The sequence below is a fragment of the Heptranchias perlo genome, chromosome 2, assembly GCF_035084215.1.
Source record: "Heptranchias perlo isolate sHepPer1 chromosome 2, sHepPer1.hap1, whole genome shotgun sequence".
NCBI lineage: Eukaryota > Metazoa > Chordata > Chondrichthyes > Hexanchiformes > Hexanchidae > Heptranchias > Heptranchias perlo.
In genome coordinates, this window is record NC_090326.1 from 13,029,798 (window position 1) to 13,055,887 (window position 26,090).

A 26,090-nucleotide genomic window follows, 5' to 3' on the forward strand; every position below is an offset into this window, starting at 1 on the left:
TAACTATCATCCCGCCTGCTTTAATTGCCGGCGGGACTTCTGGATTCGGGATGTCCGCATGCACACAAGTGCGTCTGTGGGGAACTCCGAAGTCAGCGGCTTCCGAACCCGCTCTGCATTTCTGCAATTTTCGCAGCCACCCCGCCCCCAAAATTTACGTTTAAAATCGAGCCCATTATCTATTCAATGGTGACCAAAGAGTTGTAAACCTCGGCATGAAAACAGAGCTATTTGAACTCTTCAAAATGGGGTATTTAAAAGTTTGCAGCAGATTCTTAGTCCACTGTCATGTTAAAGTAGCTGATGACAAGTTTAAGATACATAGTGTTGGGGAAAACTTTACTTACTGCTGCAGTTCTTGTTAAGTTATTGCCATCATATTTACAAAATTATAAATGGTGTGCAATATATCAGAAATGATGGAGACACTTTATCCCCTGTGCAGAGTGTGTGGGTAAGAGAGAATGGACAAGTCTGCACCAAATGTATAGAACTGATATATAACATATTTAATAGTTTAATTGCAACCCCCAATATTAAGAGATACAGAGGGCGATTTCTGTTTACCTACCACCCTGTTTTTCTGCATCAACTACTGAAATTTGTTTTTTAAACTTTTTGTGGCCGAGATCTTACCAATATGATTTTTAAGCAGGCCTTGATTTACGCAGCTCGCATTATCACTCGAAACAGGCAGAAACCAGTTTAAAATATTTAAATTAGGATCCTAAGATGAGTTTAGGACCCAGATGCAAATCTGGTACTTCACTGGGCGCAGCGCATGCTCTGCCCAGTGAAACTGAATGTTGAGCGTCTAAACCAGCGGTCCTTAAAGGGGCCACTGCAGGCCACTCCAAAAAAGGGAAATAACAGCTTTTCCAATTATTTTTTAGGATCTAGAGGAGCAGGAATGGCCACTCCCTTTAATGATACACTTCTATCGGATTCTGGCTGGAGAGTCCAGAGTTAGGGGACGTAGTCTCAGGATGAGGGGTCGGAGATTTAGGACTGAGATGAGGAGGAATTTCTTCACTCAGAGGGCGTGAATACTTGGAATTCTCTACCCCAAAGGGCTGTGGATGCTCAGTCGTTGAGTATATTCATGACTGAGATAGATAGATTTTTGAACACTAAGGGATATGGGGATCGGGCGGGAAAGTGGAGTTGAGGTTGAAGATCGGCCATGATCTTATTGAATGACGCAGCGGGCTCGAGGGGCCGAATGGCCTACTCCTGCTCCTATTTCTTATGTTCTTATGTACCCTTTTCTAATTGGCAAGCTGTCTGTCACCACTCACTCACAGCGCATATTAAAATGAGGCCTGATCATGAAAATAGATTGCACCTCATACCGATGTCATCTGGCAGGCACAGAGCATCTTGCCCGATTTATGCGATAATCAAAAATAGCCCCCCATATATTAAATTGTCTGATATCTAGTCCTTAAGTACAAGCAACCATTTACCCACAAGGTAGAACATGGTATTGAGAAAAAAAAATCTCTGAATGGATATAGATTTAAGTTGTTAGGAGGAACATATAGTAAATAGTTTACTCACCAACATGAGTAAAGGGAGGGATGCAAGTGATTTAATGCCTGTGGGCTGATGAGTAGGGGAAGACTGAAGTGTAATTAAAAAAAGAGGGGCGTGCAGATGCATCAAACAAAGGCTGTACGATATGATTGAACTGCTCAAGGCCAAGTTGCAGCGAGGGACAAGCTTGTAAGCAGCTGCTTTCCTAGCACTAGGCCTGTTCTTGCAGCCTTGGGAATATCTGCAGATTAATAATTTTGGCAGTTGGACCCTGGCCACTTAGCTTCTGTTGCTGTGTGTGGTGCTGTTCCTGCAAATCACTGTGTTTAGTGACAAGCAAGCACGGAGCAGCTGCACATGGGCCCTCTCTGCTCAACAAAGGCTAGACTATTTTTTTAAAGACATTGTCAGTCATTTTTTTTACTTTTATGTGCCCTTCCAGTTGAAACTTCACTGGACGAAAGCAATTTAATTTCCCCATGGGATTGAATTCTTGCTGCTGAGGATGTGCTGCTGTCCAGTCCCCCTACCCCACAACAAGGAAAACAAGACTCACATGAAATAACATGTTGACAGCTGGAGTGCAACTGAAAGAATGAGGCATGCAAGCAACTTATATTTCCAGCTGTCAACATGCTTGATAGCTTTATATTTTAAAATTATCAACATTTTTCTTCAGTTTACAGTGCCAAAGCTTTTATCAAAATAATAATCAGCATGTTAACTTTTTTGAAATTCTCCACCATTGTTTGAAAGACTCAACTAAAACAGCACCCCCTTTAAGGTGCTTTAACAAACACGAACATCATGTAAACCCAGAGAAAGATATAAGGCTATGATCATGGAACAACTCAGTTAGATTAATTCTGGATTTCTCCAGCAGAGACAATGGACTGAATGGCCTCCTTTTGTGCTGTAAACTGTTATGGTTCTAATCAACACTTCCCTTCTGACATAGAACGCGTGGAAGGGTAAATGGAATATCAATGGATTATCCATCCAGTGCACAATTACTATATGCTGACATTATCAGTAATGCTTCAACAGACACTTTATCGGGGAAAGCACTGTCTTGTAATTTCCTGCATTTGTTTATTGTCTACAGATTTCATTGGTAAAAGGCAAGACTGTCATTTACAAAAATTGTAAATTAAATGGAAGCTTTATAGAAAATTATTTTATTTAAAAGGATGAAGGTTTCAGATTTTTTAAGACAATACCATTATAGCATCTGACTGTCATACAGCTAAGATGCAAGGCATTATCTATAGTACCTTTGAAGAAAAGTACAATCAATATAGAATTCTGGCAGTCCGCTTCTAAACATGAACCAATATTTTCGTTTCTCAAATATCAACAGACCTGCTGTGTATTTTTAGCATTATCTGTTTTTATTTCAGATTTCTAAAATTTGCAGTACTTTCTCTTGATCTATTCAGCATTGAGAATTGCCTTGCTGTATGAACATGGAGGATACAGCAAGCACAAGTTTACAAGGCATTCAGAGAGATTTAGTCACAGCATTCGGGGATGTTCTGATGATTATTTTTGTAGATAAGTAGTACTGCATGTATAGTACTAATGGTCTGCAACAAAACCAAAACTAGTGAAGAATAATAATCATTTAACATTTTGTGAAAAGGAATTCCAAATGCAGATGTCTGGATATGCATTATCAGATTAAACACTGACATGGAAAGCTTGGATGTCTTCGGCCAGCATTAAAAAAAAGACAGGAAATTCTGTGACATCTGCATCTGGAAAGAATCAGAAACCGTCACAATCATCAACCAACAAATGAGAGTATCCCAAGGTCCCCAGACATTAATACACATGAAATTATGCTGTCAAACCACTCGGACACAAGGCCAGAAGGTTAATGCTGTTTGTAGGGGTGCAATTCAACACGAGGGCCTGGCCACCACTTGCTTCTCACGTTGGCCATGCATAGTGATAGCAATACAGTTAGTATCGACATGATGTTAGTGATATTCTGTGTTCCCAAGACAATGGTCACCGCAATTTCAGACAGCAGCCATACCTCACCATCATCTTCGTCATCAGTCTAAAAAGGAGATGGGAGGAGGAGAAGAAAGTGAAGAGGAAACAGCATGATGTACAGAAAGGAAAATGGACAATTAGAAATGTAACAAAAGGCATTTGAAAACAGGCAAGAAATACAAAGAATGGATGGAAACACACATAATCTATATTACATTCAAGACATATAAAGAAACACTGAATAGCAGGTAGCACTGATTGGTTCTGACTAAACTATGGAGCTAGTAACTATGACTCTTCTTATGCTTTGCAATTCCATAGAGTCCTTGCACCAATAGTTTACCTCTTCCTTATACTTTTCTACATCAGCAATTTAATTCAGCAAATAACAGTAGCTCAAATGTCTCCTTGGTCAGAGCTAACTAAGCACAAACCATGCCACTTGTCTTGCTGGTAATACATTCAACTAGCTCAATCGCTCAAAATTCCAGTAATTGTGCTGGATACCCAACTGAACATAAGCCACAAGATACATTGGTAGCTCTTTCAGAAAGCTGGCACAGGTGCGATGGGTGAATGCCTCCATCAGTGCGATATGATTCTGTGATTCTATATGCAATTTGGTGCACATGCACCTGTCTTGAGTTCAATCCTGGACTGAATTGTAGCTTAACAAGTTTTCCACTTGGTTAAACCTTAATCTCTTAATGCACTTGCTGAGCACTACTATCATAATAGTTGAAAGATCAGCATCTGATGGAGGAACATAGGAAACAGAGGACAAGCAATAATCCAAAGCCAGTGGCAGGTGCAGGCAGAGACACAAGGCTTGAGAAGATTACCTCAAGAAAGGTGGGATGAGGCTGTGGAAGGGTTTGAAAGAGAAAATGAGGATCTTGAAGTTCATTTGCTAAAGAAGAGAGGGCCTGTGAGCAGGAGGAAGACAAGGATGAAGAAGGCATAGATTGTTGTGTGGGCGAATACTCAGACTGCAGAGATTTGTATTAGCAGCAGTTTGGGAATAGTGGAAGTGGGAAGGAATGCAGGGTGATTAAGGTGGGGATGAGGGTTTCATCAGTGAAGGGGTGAGATAAGGCTGTAAGCACACAATGCTCTGGGGGTGGTACGACACATATCTGTGAAGGCCAAATGGGTAGAAAGCTCCGTTCAGGGTTGAACAAAATACTAAAGTTGTACACTACCAAGCTCACTGAGAAAGCATGTAATAAATTGGATAGCCAGGTGGTGAAGGATAGAATACTATAGCTGGGTCTTCAGTTGCTTCCAAGCCTTTATTCACACAGCTCAATGTTACACACCCTCCTATAAATGGATATGAGACAGTCCCCAATTGATACCCACCAGCTGAATACAATTAACACTAATTGCTATAAATCACATAGATACAATTAACAAGCAGACGGGGTGGATGATTGAGTTGGAAGCATGTAGTTCCCCCAATTAAAAAAAAGCTTCCTTTGAGTCAAACAACTATCAATCCTGAAGCATCTGAATTTTTCTACTATCTTGAGAGCTTAGGTAGGACCAAGATAGTAGTTTTACAACGAGACAACATGACAAAATTGTGTATCTTCAGACACCAATGCAAACTAAATGATTGTCTTGTTCTATGTATTTTTATAATTGATATATTTCACAATTTTTATATTTCAGATATTTCTGTAGTAATTTTTTTCTGCGGATGTTCTAAGATAAAAAGCACATGTGGATTACGACAGCTGAAAAGGAGATTCAGCGCTCAAAGAGCAATGCAGCTAAAAGTAATGGCAAAGGTAATTCAGTGAACTATAATGATATTTAAATGGGCAGTGGGTTAAATTATAATAGAACTTTATAGACTTGAGAGGCAAGTTCAAACAATAAAGAAAATTATCGGCAGCCACTTCTGAGGTGACAAATTAAACAGCACAGCTCTGTTACATATAATGGTTGACAAAACATCTTATTCCTGATAATTATGTCTATAAGACTGGGTACATAATGCAACAGATACTGGCTGAATCAATCTATGTGCGATGGATTGGCTGGATCAGTGTGATTAACATTATGCTAAGTCAGGAACAAATTGGAATTTAAGAAAGAAGGAACTTGCATTGATATAGCACCTTTCACAACCTCAGGACATCCCAAAGCACTTTACAACCAATGAAATATTTTTGAAATGTAATCGTGATTGTAATTTAGGCAAGATATGCTAATCTTGGGAATTTATTTGCTTATAGTTTGCGTATAAATAGATCTAGCTATAAATTAGATCCCAAATGTATAAGAGATTAGATGTAAAATTGAACAATATATAATTTATAATTGTGCACTTGTTGCCAGATGACAATTGTTCCTTGTTTTAAAGGAATCTTCAACTAAAAGAGGAATTTTCAGAACAGCACTGAGCAAAGCTAACCGTTTCATATCCCAAACCATTGTACCGTCAAATAGGTACCCTGGAATGAATGCTGATGGGAAAGTGCCTGAGACACTGAAACTATCCTCACTCAATGACCATTTTAACAGAAGGACCCGATAAAGCTTCATGCCATGGGTACACTGCAACTGAAAGGCTATTATTAGAAATATAGAACACTTTCGTGTTGATTAATTGTAGATACACTCGCCTCCTCAAATTCTGCCCATGACTGGGAAAGGACCAGAAATCTTTCAGCAGTCATTTGATTTCGTGACAGTGAGCTTTGGATATTTCTTGCAGGATATGGTACCAGAAAATATTATCTAAATAAAAGCCCCGATTTTAACCTAACCTGCTTGGCAGCAAAGGGGCAGGTTTGGGTCGAACGCCCATTTTACTCCCAGCTCGATTTTACACCCTGTTGACTTCAATGGCGACTAAAATCAGATGGTGTGTAAAACAAACAGCTGTCTCAAATCCAGTCCATTCCCACCAAGTGCGTTAGGTTAAAATCGGAGCTTAGGTGTCAGCATTGGCTCAGCGGCAGAGATTGACAGGCTGGCTGCCTGTTGGAAGGGAAAGGAGCCACGAATCAGAGAGGAGGACGGGAGCGAGAGAGCGATTGTGGGCCCTGGAAAAAAGTTGGAGGGGGAGGTGGTGGGGGGACATGGACGGCATTGGATGGCCTTGAAGACTGGGGGGCCACCAACGGGGGGGGGAGGGGGTGTCCAGCTTCGGAAGATCGGGGCATCCAGCAACAGTGGGGGGGGGGGGGGGGGTGGCCGATCGCGGGGGTCCAATCACACCAGGTGAGCTTGTTGGGCCTGGAAGAAGCTCTTCTGCTCCTCCAGTCGTTCCCGCCTGCCTTCACCTGACGTGAATCGGAAGCGATGGGAAACCCGAACAGGTAAGGTTAAAGTTGTTTTACTTTTCTAATACACAAAAAAATAAGTACCTCAAATATCGGCAATGAGGTACATTGCCCCTTTAAGTATCGGCTCGCTAGTTTGAAGTGGACATGGGACTTCCGGGTGTCTGTTGTGCACATGCAACCAAACCGGCCTGGGTCAAACCCAGAAGTGGGCTCATTGGAGCCAGTACATGGTCCTGCTCCAAAAAGCTATTATTTTAACCTCCCACCCGCCCCCAACCCACCCATCCTTGGGGGTTAAATTTACCCCCCATTGGTCCAAAGTCCTCCCAAGCATGCTACACTTATCAAGTCGTATCTCAAATTATTCGTATACTGTATCCCAAAATGTTATTTTCTGAAAGACATTTACCTCATTTGAATGAATCAATACTAACTACTTCCACCATCTCCCTAGGGAGCCTGTTCCACAGATCGACCACTTGCTCACTGAAATATTGTTTCCGCAGATTAATTTTGAATTTACCCCCCTTCAAACACAGGCTGCGTCCTCTGGTTCGACTGCTGTGGACAAGGTGAAATGGCTTGTCATGGTCTACATTATCTAGTCCCTTTAGAATCCTAAAAACAGCAATCATATCACCTCTCAACCTTCTCTTTTCCAGTGATAACATGCCCAGTTTACCTAATTGCTCCTCATAATCCAATCCTTCCATCCCCTCAATCATTCTGGTTGCTCTCTTCTGTATCCCTTCAATTGCTGCAATATCCTTTTTGTACTGTGGTGACGAGAACTGTACACAGTATTCTAAGTGTGGTCACACCAATGATTTATGAAGTGGCAGATTACCTAACTATTTTGGCTCAACATTGACCTTTTAATACTTCCCAACATCTGATTTGCTTTACTCACTGCCACTGAGCATTGTTGTGATATCCTCCTTGGCACAATGAAACATCTCAAATACATCAAATCACTCAAAAAGAACAGTTAATCCTGCTGGGGCCAGACTGTAGTACAATGTTATCCAAATCCAATTAGTAAATGTTGGCATTACAGTTCAAGAAACATATCAACAGCTTTTTAAGTGAATAATTAACATAATTGAGCCTGAAATTGTTGCATGGTGACTTAATTCTGCCTAATGTTTGTTTGACAAACAGTGCGGGTGGGGGAAGAAAAGATTTCCTCTCTGCTGTAGGAGTACAGAAATTGTAAAATATAATACAGATACATTTCATGATTTCACTTCACCCAGCATTCAGAGGAAACTTTCCTTCAATGTTACAGAAAAAATAACTTCTCTTTTGCAAACTATCTCTCTCCCTTGTATAACTATACTAATGGCATTGATAACAGCTTACAAATATAATATATATATTTTTAAAGATATTATCAACTAATTGATTTGCAGTTTGTACAACTAGTTTTGTTTTCATTCTTCAGGTCTTTTAGATGAGATACTTCTAAGAAATAATGAGCTAAAATAAGAGACAGTGCATGAATCTTAATTTCAACACAATGGGGATATTGGGATGAGGAAGATGATGTGGGACAATATATTTGCAGCTCAAAAGCAGCAAGAAAATCAGGTGAAGAGGAACACTGACCACAGTAGTGGTAAAAAAAAATACTGGAGGCTAGAGGTAAATTGATAGATTGGCCTCTGTCTATCAGGCAATAATTTTTTTCATGCATCCTGTACAGAAGCCCAAGAGAGGGTGCCACAAGAGTTTCCCAAAATATGGGAGCAGTATTCACATTTTGGATGGGCTTGGGCTTTACAGAAAATTACAGCGATCTTACAGAGGGGAAGAGGAGAGTTTGGCATTAAAAAGGAAATTGAGCTTTCTAGAGGCAGCCTTAAGCAATATAGTGATTCGGGAGCTGCATTTGAGTTCAGAGGAAATAGAATGTAGATAGTTGAAAGAGGACTAAGGCTGGAGTCCAAGATAAGAGGTGGTTACTGTTGATTAGATTTGCAAGATATATGAAGGAAGTAAGCCTTTTGAGAGTTTTTGCTGGTTTGATGTGTTATTAGTTGATTCTGAAGACCCTAGAATACTCAACCAAGTGTGTGATTTCATTCATGCACAGTTGTTGTCAATAAAATGAATACAATATTTTCAAACTCTCAAAAATCACATATGTACAAAGTTATGTGACATTTTCCTTTTTTGGTTGAGAGAGAAAGTTAAAGTTTTTCTGGGGCAGATTCATTTCAGTGTGACCAAGCAGAGGGACACAGATCAAAGGGAACTCCACAGTTCACCCATCCCTATATTTATGTGGAAGTCACGAAGAACCTCACCCGCAACAAAAAAACGAAAAGGTCATTGCTAGTAAAGGGCATTTTTAGTTTTATTTTCAGTTCTGTCCTCCTATCCCTCTAGGTGCCTGTAGCAATCCTGATCACCCCACAGCCTCCAGAAAGCATTGAAAACAATCTGAGGCCTGGCTTTTTCCATATCTGCAATCGAAGCTGCTCTACAACTGGCTGACAATAAGATTTCTTGCAGTGATTGTGAATGACGGAGAGGATTCCAGCATGGCAACTCTTCAGTTGGAGGTCAAGAGCTGCTGCTCATTCCCAAAAATGTAAATGATTTACTTTCCTGATGTAAAGAAACTTTCCAAACCCCAAATCATCTACTCATTCCTACCCACAGCTCACTTGAAGACTACTGATGAAGTGCTGAAGCTCTGACAGAGAGGATATCAGTGAATGTTCATCTCCGCTCCAGTGAATATTAGCAACAAACAAATGTTGTTACTTACATCTGTAATCATTTTGCCTCTGGTCTTGTTTCTTTCTCTGTGATTGGCTCGTTTCTGCTTTTGCTGTAACACCCGTTCCCTGGTGGTGCGGTATTCAAGAGCAAACTCACTGATGATCTTACAGAACTTGTGAATGTTCACGTCTCTGATTGCATATGGGGGATGTCCCATGAAGAGTAGAAATGCATGGAATCTAGAAAGGCAAGGGGAACGATGTTTTCAGAACAATCTGTTCATGCACTGTACACTGGACAGGTGAGTATATGATCACTAGAGCAAAATGTCCATGCATGACAGTTAACTGTACAAATTTCTTTACATGACAGACAGTGATAGAGTTGCAAACACTTAATGGGATGTTGTTAAGGAGAGCATTCCATACAGTAGCATTTCCACAGACAGCAACTGTTTCCCAATGTATATGAGTTATGCTCAAGAGGGACTCTGGAAAATGGGATAATTTCACTTCTAACGGGGATCCCATTGAACAGGTTTCAGATGTAAACAGTCAATCTTGCCAAACTGAAAGACTGACAGAATTTACTTCTGATCCTCCCCTTCGATCGCCCAGAATTTGGTGTGCTGGTCCACAACATGTGGTCTTTATTGTTTAATTGCAGTTTACACTGCTGTTTCCCTTTTTGTAGAATCAAGCAAATGTCACAGATGTGCAGCATTGTGGGAATGAGCAACAAATGGAACAGATACAGGCCCAAAAATGCTTTGACATAATCACTTTAAATATTCAGTCAAATAATAAACAAATGGAAACTTCAAACACATCTTCACATCCGACAAAACTTAGGGGTGGATTTAGGGAAAATAAATTTTCAACTGCACCTATGGTGAGTGTTTGGGTCCAAGTTTGGACAGTGCCTTTTTTGGCACACTTCAGGAGATTCTATAACTTCTGTATCCTGGTGGATTATTCAAGATAAAACTATTGGGTGATTCCACCATTCCAAATGTGACTGGCGAAATCATATATAGGCACCTGGGAAAAATTTACACATTGAAAATAATCATAACATCCCTCAAAGACAAGTCATAGGAAAGCACAATTGCAGAAGGGTGAAGATTATTTTTGAGAGTGAGAGTGTCCCATTATAGCATCTCCATTCTTCTCCCTTTACCCATGCTCAGTGTCCGCTGTATTCCTTCCCTCCTTATTGTGAAGTGTTCTGAGACATCTCCTTGCACATGAAGACTACTGCAGCGCTTACTCTGAATTCTAGGCTGTTATATTCATCTTTAAAAATTTACAGCAAACTGTTTTTGTTTCCACATGTTGCAAGAATGAGTGTGTGCATATTCAAAATTCTTTTTTTAAATCCTCATAAGGACAAACATAAATGTTTATTTCAAAATAAACAAAGAAAGATTAAAGTTAATCATAATTCTCTGCAAATGTTTAATTTTCCCCAAACAACCAACAACCTTTTAAAAAAAACAAGCTCAACCGCACCTCACCACTCCTTCTTGACTCATCTAGTATAATCGCCTACTTTTTTCAATTCTGGAGGTGTCTGAAGCATAGATCTTGTCCCTTCGCCCAGCTTTCTGAATAAAAAACATCCCTAAAACAAAACTATCATGAAAATGTCTTTAACTTCCTCACAAAAAGTAGAGAATAGGACAATAGAGAGATTGAACATTTCTGGAAAAGAACCCATATCTTGTACCTATTTATTATTCTTCGGTGAACAATTTTTAAAATGATGATCCTCTCCGCACAATCCTTCAGGAACTCAGACATTTTCTGCTTCAGGGCAGGTTTCATTTCATGTTTTGCAATCGCCTTTAGGTGATCCCATGAGGCTTTGCACCTCCTCTCCAACTGGCAAAGGTTTTCTTGAAGCTGATCAAAGTCAACCTGAGAATAACAGTTTTAAAACATTTATTTGATTTTTTCTGCACAATGAGACAACCATTTTTCTGAGTTTAACGTGATTTTCTTTTATTTCAAAACTTAGTGCCATACAAACTCTCAGCCAAAGAGCAGAGGTAGAAAGGACAGTGCCATCAGAATACAGATCATTTAGGAATGAGCTGTTAGATCTACCCAGAGCCAAACCTAGGCTAAACTTTATGGAGACTGGGTGGTCGAGGGGGTAGAACAATGTTTCTTTTTACTTCTGGGACTTTATTTGAATACAACTCAAATTAATGGGACAATTATCTTCTATCTGTATACCTACTGCCTGTAAGGGAACTTAGCATAATAAGTTTGGTAGTCTCAATTCTATTACATGAGCCAGAAGAAAACTGGTGCAGGAAATGGGAACATCATACTAGCACAGTGGAGCATGCTTGGGTTAAGCATGTCATTGGGACAGAGTGGAGAGAGTGTGACCCGGGAGCATTTGACAATGCCACCGGATGATCAAAATGCAAAAAAGTTCCACTCGCCACCATGAGAGTATATCTCAGCTTGGTGAGCACAAACATTTACTAAAAAAAAGTGATTTTTTTTTTTTGTAGTCACTTCACTTTATGAATTTTATTTTGCTGCATTTCCCATGTTGAGGCGACCAGCAGCAGCTCACCATCAGCTAAGGGGTGGAGAGAGCAAGAGGAAGGAATAGCATGAAGCTACATATAGCATTCTTTCTGGACACAATCCTGGATGTAGCTGATTAAGGAGACAGAATGCCTCCATTTTATGGTGTGCATCAGGAGAAAATTGGAGAACCTTGCCTGTGCTAATTTTAATATCATTTGCATTGATTTTTAGACCGAAATGAGGCTGTCGCTGACCTTGGAACAGACTATTGCAAGCTGGCAGAGATCCAGTGAGTGTGATTGCCATCCTGTTTCATGGGCCCCAATTGCCTATTCTGTGCTTGTGACACCAGCATTTAGAAGAGAAAATCTACCCTTAGGTTGTTTAAGGTCATGATTTTATCAGTGGTTTCCTATGAAAAATCATATTGAAAGATGATATCCTTTGTTAGACTGATATGTTTTACAGTAAACATAGGCAATTATCAAAATTCTTGGAGGTCTCCTTTTCAGGTGGTAGAATGGTTAACTGTATGAGATAAAGGGACCTCAGGGATTCCAAGGAGCTCCTGTGCACGATAAAGCAATTAGTTTAGCAAATGTTAATTCCCAACTGCTCCCCATATTTTATTTATGACAAATAGAGAGTTACTCCAGTGAGGAAGAGGATACAGGAGCATAGATCCCAACAGACCAGCTGGATTGTAAACTTGACCTTTACATGGCTGACAGCAGCATTTCAAAACACCCTGCTCCCATTACTGTCCCGGACTAAATTGATTAAGTCAACAGATTATTGTTGCTGGTGGTAATACAGCAAAGAAAAAAAGTGGATGACTGCTTTAAGAATATGGAGAAATGGAAGGTGTAAGGGTTAGGGTTAGGGTTCGGCTTCCTTTTGTATGGCTGAGAAATAAGAGCATTTAATTTTTAAAAATGAAGTGTCTCTTGACAGTTGTCAATTGCCTTCCATCTTAAATGTAATGGAACATTTGAAAGCCAGTTCAGGGTTGATTAGAACATTTAAGCATGAAAAGTGAGTTGAGTTAGTGGCTCATATTTTATATTGTAGGGCAAGTGCTTGGCAGGAAGCTGCCTTAAGGTTGATTGATTGTTGAGGACGGCAGCCTATTAACACATTACTGTCAGTTTCTGAGGTTTCATTGCGAGGTCTTTCGTAAAGATACTATGCGATAAAAAAAACAGGAAAACCACATGTCGAGCATTCGAGAAGGGATCACATTGTCAAGTAAAATTAAATAATTTTAAAAAGCTGCTTGCAGCTTTAATATTCATTTGCACTTTTCTATTTTTTTTTTAAAACACTGCAATGCTGACAGTTATAACGTCAGGGAATCAAGAGCTGATTTGGAGCAACTGCTGAGCCTGGCAGTGTGAAGGAGCTGAATTAACATTGCTACAAACAAGCTAAAATGATTACAACAATCTTACCAATTCAGCTCCTTCATAGCGGCAGGCAACTAATGCTAACTGCTAGTAACACTGGGAGCTCCTAAGGATGGCCCAGGGTTGTTACTCTTTTCATATCCAATAATCTAGAAGTTACAGCATTCAGTTCTGGCAGGGTGTGGATTTCAGTGCCAGTCAGCGAATGCTTGTATCCCTCTCCCCCGGGTGTCAGCTGTGGTTCAGTTGGTAGCACACTCGCCTCTATGTCAGATGATTGTGGGTTCGAATCCCCATCCCAGAGACTCGAATACAAAATCTAGGCTGAAACTTCACTGTAATACTGAGGGAGTGCTGTACTGTCGACGGTGCAGTCTTTCAGGTGAGATGTTAAACTGAGGCTCCATTTGCTCTCTCAGGTGGACTCAAAAAATCCCATGGCACTAGTCATAGACGAGCAGGGGAGTTTTTCCCAAAGTCCTGGCCAATATTTATCCCTCAACCAATATCACTAAACAAAAGATATCAGCCTGATATCCAGTATTAGGATGCTGCTAGAAAGGATTGTAAGAGATGCCCTCTATGATCATTGGGACAGGGAAGGGGACATTAGAAATACACAACATGGCTTCTGAATAAATAGGTCGTGCCTAACAAATTTGATAGAGTTTTCTGAGGAAGTCACTAGGGTAGTCGATGAGGGTAATCCAGTAGACATTATCTACCTGGACTTTCAGAAAGCCTTTGATAAGGTACCTCACACTAGGTTACTTCACAAGATAGAATCTGCGGTATCAGCAGAAATTTGACAAGTTGGATTAGGAATTGGCTCCAATCCCGCAGCCAAAACGTTGTAGTTGTAGATGTGCTTCAGCTTGGAGACATGTTACTAGTGGTGTCCCCCAAGGATTGGCCCTAGGCCCGCTACTCTTCATGTTCCTTATTAATGACCTGGACAGTGGTGTTGAGAGCATGGTAAGTAAGTTTAGGAGGAGAACTACAAGAATGATTCCTAGCTCAAAGATCTTGGTCTATTTACTTTAGAGCAGCGTAGACTTAGAGGTGACGTGATCGGGGTCTATAAAATAATTGAAGGACTGGATAATATCCCTATTGATAGATTATTCCAGTTTAACAGATTGGGGAGGACCGGGGACAGGAGTTTGAACTACAAGAGTAGGATTAGACTGGATGTTAGGCGGTTCTTCTTTTCCCAGAGAGTTGAGAGCCTCTGGAATACATTGCTGGCTGGTGTGGTGGGCGCTGACTCTCTGCCTTCAAGAGGGAGCTGGACCAGTTCTTGACTGGGGTAGAGATCGCATCATATAGAAGGTAATTGTCTTTATAGGCGACACTTGGTCCATGTGATTCCTGGACTGGTTTTGATCGCCTGAGGGGGTTGGAGAGGAATTTTACAAGAGTATTTTTACCCTTATTGGCCCTGGGTTTTATCTGTTTTTGTCTCTCTCAGGAGATTACATGGCTGAGGGGATGAGTGGGAGGTCAGGGGAGGGAAGAAGTGTTTAGCCATGATGGTCTGGCCATCATGGTGTGGGGCAGGCTTGGTGAACTAGCTGGTCTTTTCTTGCCCGTCAATTTCGTATCCACAGATTATCTGGTCATTATCACATTGCTGTTTGTGGGAGCTTCCTATGCCCAGACTGGCTGCCGCATTTCCTATAGTACAACAGTGCCTACACTTCAAAAGTACTTAATTGGCTGTAAAGCACTTTGGGATGTTCTAGGGTCATGAAAGGTGCTGCATAAATTTATTTATTTATCTCTTTCTTTCTCTCATTCATTTGGTAAATTAAAGTAATGTGGCTGATTACAGAATTTCTTCAAATACAGCAGGTCAGTCAGCACCAGTAAAGAGAAAAGACAAGGTATGATGTTTCAGGTGTGTACCCTTCATCAGACTGAAGGGTAAGAGATAAACAGACATTTTAATAAGGTTGGAAAAATAAGGACAAAAATGCAGAGCGGGGAAAAGCAACAACTGAAACAGAGTTAATGCGTTAAATAACATGCAAACTGCTTAATAGAAAACAGTGAGGTGATATAAAAGATAATCAGTGCAATAATGCAAGGATGAAGAATGGGTTAATAGTGGGGGAAGAGGTCGGTGTACAACACAAAATATGAGAGGTCCATGTACAACAAAAGACACAGGAGAGGTCCGTGTACAACACAAGAATGAGAAATAAAGAAATAATAAAGTGGGAGAAAAGGCCTGGACATGCAGCAGAAATGAAATTAAAAGAGAAAATGCCAGTGAAACAGTGGATCTGTCAGTATCAAGAAGAGAAAAAGAATGGGTTGACATCATAGCCCCTAACCCCATCACCACTGCGCTCTGATCAAAGGTATCCAACCCAATTATCAATCCACTTTGTCTCCCCCTGGACACTGACAGACCCTCCCCACATTAGAAGTAACCCATTCTCTGCTGTGAAGAGAACGGGGGCTGTAACTAAGACACGGGGCTCGATTTTGAAACCGAGCCCGGGAGGGGGCGGGGGGTCAAATTAAGGACAGGAAACCCATTAGTAGGGGTTACCCCGACGTCCGTACGATTTTGACGTAAGGATGTCTTTTATTTTTTTTTGTCGGTTTCCCGTCCCACTGACCGGCCTGAGTGACAGACTGGTCTCAGCCGGACGGGAGACCAGCCAGGGAGAGGACACCTTCAGGTAAGTCTTTGTTTGTATGGATGGAGGGGGGCGGGGGGGGGCATGGGTGGGCACGGGGAAGGGCATGGGTGGGCACAGGGAGGTGCATGGGTGGGCACAGGTTGGCACAGGGGTCATGAGTCATGGCGGGAGAGATCGGGGGTCAGTCACAAGCAGGGGGGTTGTCAGGATCGGAGATCATCGCGGGGGTCCACGATGGTTAAGGGGGAGGATCGGGGGTTGGAGGGTTGGGGTCGGGATTGGGTGTCCACGATTGGGGGAAGGGGGGGGGGGGTGGGGGAGATCGGTGCAGGTAGGCTTGTTGGGCCTGGTGGAAGCACTCCTGCTCCTCTGGGCCCACAAGCTATGTCTTCCTAGGCACCTGTTAGCCTTGAACCTTCTCGCCTCCTTTCACAAGGTGTAAAACAGAAAGGCCGGGAATCCCAGCCTGACGGGGTTGAAATCGGGATGTCCAGAAAAATGGAGGCCTGAAGCCTCCTTGAAAGGTTTTCAGGCCCGACCCGCCTCCTGGGAGCAGTTTGTTCACCCGCCCCTCTTCCCGCCTTGGTGAAATCCAGAAATGGGCGGCTTGGAGGCGGGTCTGAAATGGTGGCAATTTTCAATGCCTCCCGCTCACAACCCACCCGTTTTTCACTTTTAAAATTGAGCCTGTAAAGTTACTGAACTCAATGTTCAGACCAGAAGGCTTCAGTGTTCTCAGCAGAAAGATGACAACAGTTCTTCAAATTCATGTTGAGCTTCATTGGAACATTGCAGGAGACCAAAGATGGACGAGTCAGCATCAGCATGGGAGGGGGAGTTAAAGTGGCAAGCCACAAGCAAGTCAGGATGAAAAGGAGATGATAGGGACCAAAGGATATTTTTCTAATCTTACCAGAATGCCTGTTTAACTCTTAGCCTTTAGGCTGATGAAACGTACATAGCCAAAACATAATGGCCCAGAATTTTCTGTCAAAATAACGGTGAGGCTAATGATGTTATTTATACGCAAATCACACAGCAACTTCAGGCGAGGGGCAGACGCGCAATTAAACGCGAAAATCCAGAAGTTGCTGTCCGAGATGCGCCACTCTGCCGTTAGCTTTGAGAAAACGGCATCTCGCTGTCTGATTCACCATTCAAATGCACGAAATGGCGTGAAGTTTGTGTATTTTCATGGTAGATACGAACTTAACTCATCACAGAAAGTTAGGCCTTGTTCATTTCGGTCTAAGTACCCTTTTTTTTTATGCGTTCATGGGATGTGGGTGTCGTTGGCGAGGCCAGCATTTATTGCCCATCCCTAATTGCACTATTGCACTTTTAGATCTCCTCTGTTCTTTCCATATTCAGCCTGGTTCTGTATTATGAACCTTACATTTGTCATAAGCCTCCTTTTTCTGTTTCATTTTAATCTCTATCTCTTTAGTCATCCAGGGAGCTCGAGCTTTGGACGCCCTTCCTTTCCCCCCTCGTAGGAATGTGTCTACTCTGGACCTGAACCATCTCCTCCTTGCAGGCCTCCCATTGTTCAATTACTGTTTTGCCTATCAATTCTTGATTCCAATCCACCTGGGTAAGATCCCTTTTTAACTCACTGAAATTAGTCCTCCTCCAGTTAAGTCTGAATCCAATCTTTCTTTTCTTGTTGTTTTCTGTACCTGATTTGACATTGAATTCATTATTCTAACTTACAGTTCCTCGTTCATTTAACAATCCTTCAATCTGATTGGTTAAGGAGATATACAGGTGCTTGCCCTGTTCGTACAGATCCCAGATGCCCAGTAGAGTGTGCTGCGCGGTTTTCATTTCCCACTTCCAGCAACTTGCAGCGCAAAATATCCTGGTGATTAAATTGCTAAGGGCAAGTCTAACTAACGGTGGGTGCCGTTCGTTGACCGGTTACAGCAAATTCTGAGCCAATCACCTGTCTTTTGTCTTTATAGATGCTCACTGTTCTGCCGTGTTGTTCCAGCATTGTCTATTGTTATTTCAGATTTTCAGCTTTTCTTTTTTATTTACATCTAATTATATATTATACAACCATTCACACACATGTAATAATTAAGATTTATCATCTGGTACATAACACACATGTGCCAATATAAATTATAGCGCATGAACTATTGGACGATAGAATTATTTCAGAACCACTTGTAGTAATATCTGTATCTGTGAATTTTTTTTTAATTGGTCAGAATTCAACTAAATCATAATATGACTATATAATATGGCAGACGACATGATGCATTTTCCAATCAGTGTCAAGTATAGGCAACTAATGTTGGTTTGTGACCCCAGACCTCTATCCTACAAGTTGTGAAACTGTTGCTCACATGACTATCAGATCCACAAACAGATGTGGAATAATTATCTTCTGATGCATAGCGTACCTGCTGTGCACACATGCAACGAAGGATAAAGCTTAGTAGAAGGGAAAGAGAACTGTAAAAGAAAGGAAAAGAAAAACCACAAATGCTGGAAATTAGAAAAAATGCAGAAAATACTGGTAATGTAAGTCAGCAGCTGAATCAGACAGAGAGGCTAGCGTTTTGAACTCTAACAGAGGGTTAAACCCATCAGGTGCCCACTAACCACCTGTGTCTCACTAGTGTTACTGTTTTTATGTCTATGAAAGAGCTTCACTATCAAATGGCTCCTCCCAGAGGGACTTCCAGTAGTTGAGGCCGGTTGGTAAAATAACTCCCACAGAGCCTGTTGTTAAATTAATTTTTGTTTGACACTGGTCCTTTTCTTCTTTGGGTCAGAGATAGCAGGGAGTCTTGTGCCACGCGCTGGGGCTCGGGGGGCCTTGCGCCGCGCGCTGGGGCCCTTGCGCCACGCACTAGGCTCAATGGCAACGAGCCATGCACGGGGCATCAGGCAGTCTTGCGCCATGTACTGGGGCTCAGGCAGTCTTGCGCCATGTACTGGGAATCAAAGGCAATGATGGTCTGCGCTGAACGAGGGATAAAGTCAAGAAGACGATTCAGTGGCAGATGGAATGCTTTGGAAGGCATTAGGTTGCTGGCCTCAGTAATCCCTGCTGCACAGGGAGTGTGGAAGGGAGAGCTGTTTTTTAAGGTAGTGTTACATAACCTCAAATCTCTAGGCTGGATTTCACATGTAACTTTACAACCTTCTCCGTTTCACGAGTGACATATCAAGTCTTCGTATTCCCCAACTCCCAAAAATATTTATGTCTGAATGTTTAGGGTATTATTACAACTTGAAAATCAGGGTGAAGTTAGTTGACTCCTGAGACCCCATTTAAATGCAGAGAGGTAGCGGAGGATGCCAAAATACCGCATCCTCCTTAACTTGAAAACCTCGAGTAAAAGGCAGAACAATATTTTGTTACCTTCTGCTCTGGCTGGAAAATACAGCTGCAACATCTGGATAATAGACAGACAGAAATTTTTTTCACTGACATACCTTGGCTGACCTTGTGATGGCCCCAATCTCAGAGTACAGGTCTGAACTATCTGGAAATTTTTCCACCACAATAGTTGCAGTGTGATGCAGCAGAGATTGCTTATGCACTGTGTCTTTCACTTCTGGTACTTTCTCCAAGTACCCCAGCTCAAAGCCTTTGGCCTGCAGGGAGAAGGGGAGAAAAATGCTTACTCCACAAAGATATATACTTAGTGCTTTTGGCAATCATTCCTTTGTTTCCAAAACAGAACTTGAGAGCTGATAATCGTGGCTGAGACTATTGGAACAATTTGAACATCCAGGTGGCTTTGCCTCAAAAGGAAAGACAGTCCGGCCGTGACCCATTTTTACCCAGATGAAGGTACAATTATGCGATCAACGATGATCTTACCGTCAGTGATTCAGTCAAGTGCTTAAAAATTAATTGTTTTCCAAAACCAGAGTTTTAATATTAAACAGAAATATAGCAATGAATGGGTGGTGCTACAATTGACATCATCCCCTGGAATATGGAGATGAGAAAATAAATCCACCATGGTTCCCACTCCTGCTTCACCATCCAGTGACCCCGGCTGGGAAGCATACATGTGGGAGCTTTGGGCGAGGATAGGACTGGGCTCAGCTGCAATGCCCTCGAGCTCGAATAGACAGTCGACACTTATTGGATCTGGGTGGAGGGCTGTCGACACCCATGAAACTGTACCCCAACAAGAGCCAGTGCCTTCAGGAGAGGATGAGAGAAAATTGACGGAGGGCGAATATGAAGGGCACATTGTTAAAGTTTGTGCTCAGTACAAATAGTGCTCGTTTCCGTGTAAATTTTCTCCTGTCGACCACCACAACAATGTAGATATCATAGCAAGACATTTTCAGTTCAAGCAGCCAAGTCTGACAAGCAACTCACTAATATCTCGATACTATCCCTTTAAAATCTTCGACCAACACCAAAATGCCATAACATAAAAAGAGAGTAATCGTGGACCGCAATTAGATTTAAAGACATACTTACTCACTGTTCGTGTGTGACTTACTTGTACAGTTTACTTTTAGACTGAGTAAACTACAAAATTGAAACTAGTCAAAAATGAAACCACCACGTCACACTATTAGCTGTTTCTCTGTACAGTGCTGGGTCTATACCATGGTTTTGAGGCAGCTTCCCTTCTTTTCATATTTCAGCTGTGATTGATTTTTAAAAATTAATATACTCAAAATTAGCATACAAGGTGACTTTATTCTTAATATGCCTGGCTTCTGGCTAGTAGATTTTATAAATAGTTGTTCCATCTGCTCAAAAGTCATTCTCAATAAGTGGAGAGGTGCATAAAAGACGTGCTCTCAACCAGGAAGCAAATGTGCTCCTTAATTTTTTCTCTGCTGATTTGTAATCATTTTGCTGACACTTGGAGGTAGGTCCTATTACTTTCTCCATTACCATTTTTAAAAAAAACTTATATTAAATTCACTAAGTTCCTCCCCTTACATTTAGGTTCCCTTGAACCGCTGGTGTTTTGTCCACTTCCTCCACTGTGAAAACAGATATCAAGTACTCATTTAACAAGTCTGCCAATTCCTTACTATGATGTGGAGATGCCGGTGATGGACTGGGGTTGACAATTGTAAACAATTTTACAACACCAAGTTATAGTCCAACGATTTTATTTGAAATCTACAAGCTTTCGGAGGCTTCCTCCTTCCTCAGATTTACCATTTACAATTCCTTACTATCCATTGTAGTCTCACCTGCATCCGTCTTTAATGGGCCCGCATTCCCCTTTACCACTCTCTTTCTCTTAATATATTTATAAAAACCTTTGCAGTTAGCTAAGATATCTTATTTTTTTATATTCCCTTTTTGCACCTCATAACTTTTTTTGTATTCCTTTGTTGCTTGTTATAGTTCATCTAGTATGCTGGATTCTGCGGAAATCCTCTGCCATTTCTGCCATCTACAGCGTGATGCCATCAACAAACACATCTTCCCCTCCCCTCATGTTTCAGCATTCCGAAGAGATCATTCCCTCCACCACACCCTGGTCCACTCTTCCATCACCCCTAACACCCGCTCCCCTCTGCCTGGCACCTTCCTGTGCAAACGCAGGTGATGCAAACCCGCCCTTTCACCTCCTCCCTTCCCACCATCCAGGGCCCCAAACACTACTTCTGGGTGAAACAATGATGTACTTGTACAGCTTTCAATTTAGCATACTGCTGATGATGCGTTCTCCTCTAAATTGGGGAGACCAAATGCAGATCGGGTCATCGCGTTGCTGAACACCTCCGTTTAGACTGCAAGCATGAGCCTCAGCTTCCGGTTGCTTGCCCTTGAATTGTCCATCCCACTCCCACGCTGATCTCTCTGTGCTTGGCCTCCTACACTTTTCCAGTGAAGGTCAACGCAAGAACATGAGAAGTAGAAGCAGGAGTAGGCCATACGGCCCCTCGAGCCTGCTCCGCCATTCAGTAAGATCACGGCTGATCTTTGACTTCAACTCCACTTTCCCCCCTTCCCCATATCCCTTGATTCCCTAAAGTCCAAAAAGCTATCTATCTCAGCCTTGAATATACTCAACGACTGAGCATCCACAGCCCTTTGGAGTAGAGAATTCCAAAGATTCACAACCCTATGAGTGAAGAAATTCCTCCCCACCTCTGCCTTAAATGGCCGACCCCTTATCCTGCGACTATGCCCCCTAGTTCTAGACTCTCCAGCCACGAGTTTTTCTGTTCTTCCTACCAAAGTAAATAACCTCACATTTCTCTATAGTATACTCCATCTGCCACCTTCTTGCCCACACACTTAACCTGTCTATATCCCTTTGCAGACTCTGTGTTCTCCTCACAGCTAACGTTCCCACCTAGCTTTGTATCATCAGCACTTCATGTAAGTCATTAATATAGATTGTAAATAGCTGAAGCCCAAGCACCGATCCTTTCGGCACCCCACTAGTTACAGCCTGCCAACCTGAGAATGACCCGTTTATCCCTACTCTGTTTTCTGTCCATTAGCCAATCCTCTATCCATGCTAATATATTACCTCCAACCCCATGAGCCCTTACGTTGTGTAACAACTTTTATGTGGCACCTTATCGAATGCCTTTTGAAAATCCAAATATACTATATCTACTGGTTCCCCTTTATCCACCCTGCTAGTTACATCCTCAAAAAACTCTAATAAATTTGTCAAACACAATATCCCTTTCATAAAACCATGTTGACCCTGCCTATTCGTTGAGAATATTGAATTATTTCTTTAAATGTTTGCCATTACTTAGCTACCGTCATACCCGTTAATCTAATTTCCCAATCTACCGCAGCCAACTCGCCCCTCACACCTATATAATTGGCTTTATTTAAGTTTAAGACTCTAGTTTCTGACTTGAGGACGTCACTCTCAACCTCAATGTGAAATTCTATCATATTATGAGCTCTCTTCCCCAGAGGATCCTTTACTGTGAGATTACTAATTAACCCTGTCTCATTACACAAGACAAGATCTAAAATAGCCTGTTCCCTGGTTGGTTCCATGATGTATTGTTCTAGGAAACTGCCTTGAATGCATTCCATGAACTCGTCCTCCAGACTACCTTTGATTTGTCCAGTCTATATGAAGATTAAAGCCCCCCACGATTATTACATTACCTTTGTTACAAGCTCCTATAGTTTCTTGATTAATACTCTGACCAACGGTATAGCTACTATTAGGGGGCCTATAACCGATGTGGTTGATAGTGAGGAGGAAAGCTGTAGCCTGCAGGAAGATATCAATGGACTGGTCAGGTGGGCAGAAAGGTGGCAAATGGAATTCAGTCCGGAGAAATGTGAGGTAATGAATTTGGGGAGGGCAAACAAGGCAAGGGAGTACACAATAAATTGGAGGATACTGAAAGGTGCAGAGGAAATGAGGGACCTTGGAATGCATGTCCACAAATTCCTGAAGGTAGCAAGACAGGTAGATAAGGTGGTTAAGAAGGCATATGGAATATTTTCCTTTATTAGCCGAGGCACAGAGCATAAGAGCAGGGAGGTTATGCTGGAATTGTATAAAACACTGATTAGGCCACAGCTTGAGTACTGTGTACAGTTCTGGTCACCACATTACAGGAAGGATGTAATTGCTCTAGAGGATACAGAGGAGATTTACAAGGATGTTGCCAGGACGCGAGAATTTTAGCTATGAGGAAAGATTGGACAGGCTGAGGTTGTTCTCTTCGGAACAGAGGAGGCTGAGGGGTGATTTAATTGAGGTGTACAAAATTATGAGGGGCCTAGATAGAGTGGATAGGAAGGACCTATTTCCCTTAGCAGAGAGATCAATAACTAGGGGGCATAGATTTAAAATGATTGATAGAAGGATTCGAGGGGAGCTGAGGAGAATTTTTTCTCTGAGAGGATGGTGGGGTCTGGAACTCACTGCCTGAAAGGGTGGTAGAGGCAGAAACCCTCAACTCATTTAAAAAGTACCTGGGTATGCACCTGAAGTGCCGTGATTTACAAGGCTACGGACCAAGTGCTAGAAAGTGGGATTAAGCTGGGTGGCTCATTTTCGGCCGGCGCGGACACGATGGGCCAAATGGCCTCCTTCTGTGCCGTAAATTTTCTATGATTCGATGATTCTACTCCCACCAGTGTTTTGTGCCCCATGTTATTTCTTATCTACACCCATACTGATTCTATTTCCTGATCTTCCGAGCCAACAACACTCAAGAAGCTCGACACCATCCAGGACAAAACAGCCCACTTGATTGGCACCCTAAACATTCACTCCCTTCACCACCAGCGCACTGTGGCTGTAGTGTGTACCATCCACAGGATGCACTGCAGCAACTTGCCAAGGATTCTTCAACAGCATCTCCCAAACCCCCGACCTCTACCACCTAGAAGGACAAGGGCAGCAGGCACATGGGAACAACACCACCTGCACGTTCCCCTCCAAGTCACACACCATTCCGACTTGGAAATATATCGCCGTTCCTTCATCGTCGCTGGGTCAAAATCCTGGAACTCCCTTCCTAACAGCACTGTGGGAGAACCTTCACCACACGGACTGCAGCGGTTCAAGAAGGCGGCTCACCACCACCTTCTCAAGGGCAATTAGGGATGGGCAATAAATGCTGGCCTCATCAGCGATGCCCACATCCCGTGAACGAATAAAAAAAAAATCCTTTCTCACCACTGTCCTTATGTCATCCTTTATTATCAGGGCTACACCTCCTCCTTTTCCATTCTGCCTGTCTTCTTGAAACGTCAAGTACCCTGGAATAGTTAGTTCCCAACCTTGGTCACCTTGCAACCATGTCTCTGTAATGGCTATTAGATCGAACCTATTTATCTCTAATTGTGCAACTAATTAGTCTATCTTGTTACGAATGCTCCTTGCATTCAGATAAAGAGCTATTAATTTTAACTTCTTACCATTTTTCCCTGCTTTGACTTTATTTGCTGACGCACTATTACCGTTAAATACTCTGACCTCTCCTGCCACACTCTGCATATCTTTACCCAAATCACCACACTGCTCTGTTGCCTTGACTTTTCTCATTAGATTTATAAATTTCCCCTCACCTGACCACCCCCCCACCCCTTTTTAGTTTAAAGTCCTATCTACAGCTTTAGTTATTCGATTCGCCAGGACACTGGTCCCCGTCTGGATAAATGGAGCCCGTCCCGTTGGAACAGCTCCCTCTCTCCCCAGTACTGGCTCGAGGAACAGCACCTCATCTTTCGATTAGGCACTTTACAACCTTCTGGCCTTAACACTGAGTTTAACAACTTTAGATCTGAACCACCGCTTCCATTTTCTCTCTGACAGTGGGTGCTGGTAATGGAGGATGGCTGCACCAGAGCCACTGGGAGTGGAGGAGATGTGGGCTGTGCTTGGGGTGGGGATCCCCTATCGATACACAGCCAGCGGGGTGGTCCGTGCCCCTGGGGTCTGACAACCTTTCTTCTGCCACATTCCCGGGCCACGGCAACCCTCTCCGCTTTGCTAGATTTTCCATGCATCCCCCCACCTCTGTTATTCTACTGGACCTATTTAAACCTCCTCTGGACCCATCTTTTGTTTCTATACTTGACCCATTATTACCCCCTTTTGCCTTCCACCAGCATCCCTTTTATCATTTAATCACCCTTGCCCCCACCCTGTCACAGACTTCTCTTTTTTGTTCTTTTCCTGCACCCCCACCCACCCCGCACTTTTCCCTGACTCATCTCTAACATCTTCCAGTTCTGATGAAAGGTCATCGACCTGAAACGTTAACTCTGTTTCTCCCTCCACAGATGCTGCCTGACCTGCTGAGTGTTTCCAGCATTTTCTGTTTCTATTTCAACTTGCTTGTTAGCTCTTATAGATAGAAAGGCTTACTAGAACTTAGCATCTTTATCTAGTTCCCTCCCATTTTCTTGTTGCTTTCAGTTCTTCTCCCTTTATAAACAGATTCTGTCAAGTTTTGCCAGCT

At 42.3% G+C, this 26,090-nt stretch overlaps 1 protein-coding gene across 13 annotated transcripts in view; it reads right to left on the reverse strand.

Moving 5' to 3' along the window:
• fhod3b (formin homology 2 domain containing 3b) overlaps window positions 1-26,090 on the reverse strand; it is a 746,243-nt gene that overhangs the window by 37,489 nt on the left and 682,664 nt on the right. For 9 of the 13 annotated variants that reach the window (XM_068000433.1, XM_068000408.1, XM_068000398.1 and 6 more), the window contains 4 exons: window positions 19,629-19,790; window positions 11,295-11,485; window positions 9,613-9,805; window positions 3,578-3,601 (listed from right to left, as the gene is read on the reverse strand). In XM_068000433.1, the coding sequence (XP_067856534.1) occupies window positions 3,578-3,601; window positions 9,613-9,805; window positions 11,295-11,485; window positions 19,629-19,790 (570 nt within the window). The remainder of the gene's footprint in view (window positions 1-3,577; window positions 3,602-9,612; window positions 9,806-11,294; window positions 11,486-19,628; window positions 19,791-26,090) is intronic. The other 4 variants (XM_068000425.1, XM_068000417.1, XM_068000442.1 and 1 more) reach the window with 1 other exon arrangement.